The 6,944-nt window shown below is 34.4% G+C and overlaps 2 protein-coding genes and 1 pseudogene across 2 annotated transcripts in view; 2 read left to right on the top strand and 1 right to left on the bottom strand.

Annotated features, from left to right (window-relative positions):
* Positions 1 to 74: 74 nt before the first annotated feature.
* On the top strand, positions 75 to 398 carry LOC116120070 (protein POLYCHOME-like). Its single transcript, XM_031406010.1, has one exon. It carries the CDS (start codon positions 75 to 77, stop codon positions 396 to 398), a length of 324 nt encoding a protein of 107 aa, XP_031261870.1.
* A 2,842-nt stretch (positions 399 to 3,240) lies between these two features.
* Positions 3,241 to 3,785, bottom strand: LOC116120067 (annotated as a pseudogene).
* A 2,483-nt stretch (positions 3,786 to 6,268) lies between these two features.
* The window catches only part of LOC116120069 (protein POLYCHOME-like), a 3,112-nt gene continuing 2,436 nt past the window's right edge, over positions 6,269 to 6,944 (top strand). The window contains exon 1 of the mRNA XM_031406009.1: positions 6,269 to 6,385. Within this exon, the coding sequence (XP_031261869.1) occupies positions 6,269 to 6,385 (117 nt within the window). The remainder of the gene's footprint in view (positions 6,386 to 6,944) is intronic.

The following is a 6,944-nucleotide window of genomic DNA, read 5'->3' as shown; positions in this document are numbered from 1 at the left end:
AGATTTCTAACTCTGGCTTTCATCAGGCGATTGAAAGGAGAGGAGCTCGCTTGGGAGCAGCTGAAGGTCTACAGATGGAAAGTCCAATGTCTCAGGATCAAAGAGTAGTTGACACCCCTGAGCCACTGGCAGGTGCTCAGCTAGAGCACAATACTTCAGTGCTGTCCCCAAATCCAACTTTCCATAAGAAGCATATTCCCCCTAAGATTTTGCTTCATATCATCACAAATCAGGCTGGTGGAGAGTTAGAATCTCTCACACCTCAGAGGAAACTTTTGAACTCAATTGACAAAGTTGAGAAAGTCATAATGGAGGAATTGGGAAAACTGAAGAGGACCCCAAGTGCTAGGAAAGCTGAGATGGAGAAAAGAGTTGGCACATTAATGTCAATGCGGTGAAAACTGAGAGCAGAAGAGTAAAGATGCTCACAGAATCCTCCAGATTAAGAGCAAGTTCATTGGAGGAGTTGCCTGACCCCACCCCAGCATCAACAGTATATTGCTTCTCACCATTTTCAGATGTCCCTAAAGGACTAGCGAAGCGATATGTTTGCTGTTTCTAACAACTAGTACTACTTCCTCTTCTCCCTCTTCCCAATGGAGCTCTTTTATCCTTCTGCATTTGCATATGCATATGCATCACCTTGTAAATGGTTTCTTTCTATGAAAGATGAAATGGGACACTTGAGATTTAATTCCCATTTTTATCCTTGTAAAATGTAGTCAGTTAAGCATATCCTTTCATTAGGATAATATAGTCTGTAAATAAAAATGAAGAAATGGGCAAATCCCAAAATTGAATAAAATCTTTTTGGGCAAATCTGAGTTTAAGAGTAAATTAGTTTCTTGTACAGTTTACAATCATGCAATTCTGTTTGTTTTAATTGAGAATGATACGTCTTTACGTTTTCCATTTTGCCTTCCTGGATCATTTTGCTATAATATGAATGTTGCATAATAAATGAAAATGATTCACAAGAAGGGCCTTGGCAAGTGTGTGACTCCCAGCCACTCACTCGCCTGGCCTTTACTTGCCAAGCGGATGACAACCTTACTCCTTCTGACCTTGGACAACGTGGCAGCGTCTAGACGACATAATGCCTTCCTAAACTCTAATTGGTCCTCGTTGACGTGAGTCTATGTCAACCCTGATTTTTCAGGCATAACAGAAACCCCCTAGTTCTTAAGGTTCAAGATTTGAACTTTAAGAACTTCATGATTATGCCATGATTTGGCTAATCCCGAGAATCACTTGTGCGAGCTGCAAGCGGAGTATAGCTGAAATAACACAAAGTGCACGATTTTACATAAATGTTGAAATTGCGAAAACAATTTAAGAAATATTTACATTATTCAAAAAGATAACGCATTTTTTGTTTTGTTTTATCAATTAAAAAAAAAGGAAAAAAAGAAAAACAAGTTGAAGTAAAAATAAGGAAGGAGACATTGAAAAATATTGATCTAAAATAAGGTTTTATAATTTATAAGGGAAATTAGGGATCTTATTTTGATTATAATTATTATTTTAATTTGTCTATGTTAGTCATCTTAAAAAGGATAAGATGTGTAATAAAATAAATGGTGAGGGGCCGATGGCGACAACATCACTTAATGTTTTTCCAATAATAGTTAATTTTTTAGTAAACAACTTTTTCCCACCCAAGGTTTGCCTTAATTAATTTCCCACCTAAAAGTTTCAAAATACCACTTTCTCACCCAAAGTTAATATTCTGTTACTACCCAAAGCCTATTCTGGCCAATTCTGGTGGCAAAAATTCTCTCTGTCACTACCATTTGAACCATCTGATATCCTCTCTATAAAACTTCTCTCACTCTGACACTTGACTTCTTGTCGATTGCCGATCACCGTAAAACTATATTATCTTTATGTAGCGGTAAATAATAAAAAATATTGCATGAGGAGTTAAATCATACATGCAATCTCTGCAATTTACATTGAAAAATCTCACTTGTTTGCATAAGTATTAAATCTGTTTATTAAGCAGTAAGCGATCTCATATGATACTTGATCCATAATTTAGTTATTTTTCATTGTAAATATTGTTATCGACAAACTGCTGTCCTTGTAAAGTTTAACCCCAGATTATTAATATATTATACTTATTATATTTAATTATTTAACCTTGTTGGTAGCTTATTGTTTCTACCCAATTCCCCTTACAGTATAGTAATAATTTAAAAAAAAAAAAAAAAAAAGTAAGTACACCAATCAATTGGTACAACTATGTAATCATAAATCACAACACCAACTACATATCTTAAGGATTAATTAGTGGGTCCTTCTTTCTTAATTAACTAATTAAAACTTAAACTTTGATTAGTTAAATTATTAAAAATTAATTAAATGACTTGAGGTATTAGTTTTCTTAACAATACCACAGCCAGCTTCGACAACTTTGACCATATCTCACCATTGTTAGCGTCGACAACCCTCCACATTATCACGAAAATACTCCCCTTAACCTCTTGATCAAAACCCATCTCACCTCACCCCCGTTCAACTCGCCAATCGCCAGCAACAATCGACTATTGCCATCGCCAATTTTTTTCGATTTTCGATCAATTCATTCACTGGAAATCACCTTTGTCGCCACCATTGCACTCACTGACCCTTCCTCTTCAAACCCCCAGCATCTCAACCTTCAATTATTCGTCAATCATCATCCTAATTTCTAAGGTTTTCGATAAATAGGAAAATTAGTAACCCAACCCGATGAAGGCCCAGACGATTGGGTTTTAAAACATTGCCATTACCCACTGGATTTGGATTATCTATTACTCTAATTTTACATGATCTTTAAAAGATTTAAAGATATATGACAATTCCATCGTCTAACAGTTATACATTATTCATATAAATCAGAGTTTTGAACTTATATCCAAACATAAAAACCTAATCACTTTAGATTATTTTACCAATAATTCTTACTGACATTGTTTTTCAATGAGATGATAGACAATAAAAGCACAAGTTCATTAAATAATGTGAACATAACTCTTTTTTCCAAGTAATAAATTCAACTTGATAATTATAGTCTTCGAATACGTAATGCTTTTCAAAACCTCATCTTCACGACACATTTATAATATTAAAATTGAATAATTATACTCAGATAGATACGTGCACTAGTTTGAGTGAGATTTATTTTTTATTACAACACATACCACACGAAGAACTGTTGTTATTCTTAACCCATGGCCATTTTCAAGAGCTTAAATCCTAGAGCTTGCTAATGTTTAAATTCCTAACTTTATTGGGCTTTGGGCTTGCATCTTTTGGAGCGACAACAGTGAGAACACCATTTTCCACATGGGCCTTGATCTGATCCAACTTCACATTTTCCGGCAATTCAATTTCTCGAGAAAATTCTCCTTTTCCTGTTCCTCTTTCAGCTACATGCCAAACCGTGTTTTTCCCATTTTGCTCCTCTTTACTTCCCTCTCCTGTTATCCGCATTACGTTCCCATCTTCTATTTGCACCTTTATGTTTCTCTTGATCAATCCTATTGATCAATCAAACAAAAATGTTCAATCAAATAAATTCCACCTAAATACAACACAAAAACATTTATAAAAACATGCGTATGGAAAATAGGAGAGAGTACCTGGGACGTTGATTTTGAAGATGTGGGCATTGGAGATTCAAGCCAATCCATGAGGGGGATGTCCTGACCATCAAGGAAGACAGGAGGGCTCAAGAAGAAACGACGAAATGGAAAAAAGTCAGCCATTGGAGCTGTGAATTGATTCAGAATTATAAGTGTTTTTGATCTTGGAGTTGAAGAGGATTGGGTTCTAGTTTTATTTATGAGTGGTTGCAGAGTCGTCTTTGAGTATCCAGAATCTTCGTTGCGTCTTATCCTCTGTTTTGATATTTTCCAGGACTTTGGAGAAGATATTAATTTTATATCGATACGTCAGAATTATGATTAAAACGCTTGTATATTTGCCCAAAATAGGGGCAAAATAAAAAAGCCAACAGGCAAAGCCAAGAACAAAAGAACTCAGCCCAAAATCCAAATGCTTTATAAAGGTAAAACGAAAACTTGCAAAGCAGGCGGACCGGGCCCAAACGGGTACATGTCAGGCTCAACGAGTACACATCCAATGGGTAGCGCCCCAAACGAGTGATTCTAAACGGGCCTAATATTGGACTCATACCCTTCCTTATGCGGGTAAGGGTGAACCCGTAGGTAGTCTAATTTTTTCATTGCAGTTTCATTTTACAATTACAACTCACAATTTCTGCACTTTATTTGTTACTATCAAACCCCTAATCAACTCCTCCAAATTCATTCAATTCAACACACAACAACTCAATTTCTCATCAATTTAAAACACACACATATTCTAACATCACAAACTACTACCAACAATAAAAAATAAAATACATAAACTCAAAAACACAAATACAAAAATAATAAACAGATACAAAAACATAATATAAATTTAACTTGGCATCGTTCAACTATAGAGATTCTTGGCCAACTCATGTTCATTCCACAATGGTGGTATTAATGGATTCCCTTGATTCCGTAAATCTCCAGATTAGTAATGGCACATGATAAAGATCATCATCTACATTCATCATCTACAATTAATAACTATAAATATTATAAATAAAAATAATAAAACCTATGAATATTTGTTAACATTCCTTTAATTCATATCATACAACCAAGTTTGAGAGTATAACAAAGATTATTTGATCGAAGTGAGTCTCGATTTATTGAGCAATTACTAAAGCGAACTCAAAAGCCACAGTATTATTGATATATAAAGAATATCATGAGTCATCTTAAAAGTATCGAAAACCCGGCAATTGAAATTATGAAACAAGTAAACATAACAAGAGTGCAGACAACAACTATCTTATAATATATTATATAACAAATACAAAAGTTAAAACATTTTGACAAACGTGACACTAAACTGGAGAGTGCAGGCAGCAACTATCTTATTTAAATGTTCTATTTATTGCACTCTTTATCTAAAAACAAAAGTCATTAAGGTCAGTGTAACTAAGGCCAGGGCCCAAGGTTAAACAAGTGGCTTCAATGGAACCCTGACAAACACCTCTTATAAACAAATAGAAAGAACATAAAGAAGCAATCAAAAAGGGGAAAAAAATTCGTGCACAACACAATTCAGCCTAACTAACGATTCCAATTGTTCAAGAGCAACCCACTCTAATCAAGCAACACCTGTGATTAATGCACTAAACGATGCAAACTTACCCAAATTTTAAAAATACAGTAATATAAAAAAAAAAAAAAAAAAAAAAGAAAAGCTGGCAACGATACAACATACATTAGGATAGCAACTTGGCAAATTATAACATACACTGCTCCAATTAGGAATGGAGAATCCTAGTGACAAGATTAGCAAGCTTCTTACAAGTACACAAACAACCCATGTTGTTGACTATGGACAATATGTCGTCACAGCCCAAATGTAGAATCGTTCACTCTTGCATACGCACTTGTACAGGAATTGGAGTAGGTTGACATTAATCACTTTGTCTCACGCAACGAGTTAGCATAACAACAAGGCTAACACTCAACTATATCTTTAAAATTGATAAACAAGTCACAATCACATAAACTTAAGTCTTAAAATCTGAAATAATATCTGAATAATAAAAAACGAATAATAGGTTTATATATGGTATCAACCAACCCTAACAAGACTCCCAATAAACAATAAAATAAAATTCAAATTAATTAAAAAATGAAAATCCTAAATATAATAGGAAGAAACATGCAAAAAACTAAAAACAAACCCCGAAATACGCCGGAACAGTGGATTTTGAGCTCACGTCGTAGGGCTCAAAATGAGCTTTCCGTTAATATATTATGGCCCCCCGTAACTCCTTTTGGATCAAAAGTTATGGTTGTTTAAAATTGATATGTCAATGTTTGGGCTTTTAATCCTTAACCCTATCTAAGAATTCATCTGCTAGGCGTTCTATATCACTTTGCCCATCAAACTAAATCTCAGTTTTTCATCAATTACATAAACATAAAACAAATTAAAGATGAGTTGAGACTAAACATGTAAAACAGACAACAATACAATACAAAATAAGAGAGGTAAGAAGGGGAGTTATGTGAAATATTGAGCATCAGTTTTAAAAAGCTCGAATTTTCAATAAAATTCAACCGATCACATTAATAAAGAAAACACAATCAGATCAGAAAACACACGTTGAAGTGAAGCCACTAAAACGCTGTCTCATATGCTTAAAATGAATAAGTTGTGCGCTGTCGTTTTTAACATGCTTGGGAGAATGCTGATCGTTGATGGCAACAGTGATCCAATGGCTGAGATTTACACTTCAAGTCAACATTACGAGCAGCCCCCAGTAACAAATCAGTCTTCTACCCTTTTTTGTGAAAAATAGAGTGCTCTCAAATTTTTTAGTTTTCAGTCTAAAAATCAGCGTAGTTTCAGTGAGTAAGTGATTAGTTATTAGTTATTCTGTGAGGGTTATTTATTCTCTCAAATATTAGAGATACTAAAAAGAGTTTATCTAAATTAGGAGTTACAAAGTGAGTTTTGGTTGTGATTGAGTGAAAGATTGATTGATCTTTGTTCTTGTAATTGTAAGTTCTTGATTAATTATGTTAGTAAACGGTCCCGTATACGCAGCGGAAACAAAAAAATAATATAACAAGATCGTTTACATGAGCCAAGATCAAGGGTATGATTTTAACAATTTATATTAAATAAAATCTGCATAAATATACAACATGAGTTAAGAGAAACAAACGCACGTTGAAGGCTCCTCCAAATTTGTCGTCGAACGTTTTGCTATCGATCCAAGTGTAGGATCGAACCTGCGTAGTCCACACGAAGACAATCTCAAAAGAACCAAAGAGGGATTTGCTAGATCCTCTTTGGCTTCAAGATTAAGAAGAAAA

Source organism: Pistacia vera, unplaced genomic scaffold (assembly GCF_008641045.1).
Source record: "Pistacia vera cultivar Batoury unplaced genomic scaffold, PisVer_v2 Contig920, whole genome shotgun sequence".
Classification (NCBI taxonomy): domain Eukaryota; kingdom Viridiplantae; phylum Streptophyta; class Magnoliopsida; order Sapindales; family Anacardiaceae; genus Pistacia; species Pistacia vera.
Note: the sequence above shows the minus strand (reverse complement) of the source record. Positions and strands in the feature narration are given on the sequence as shown.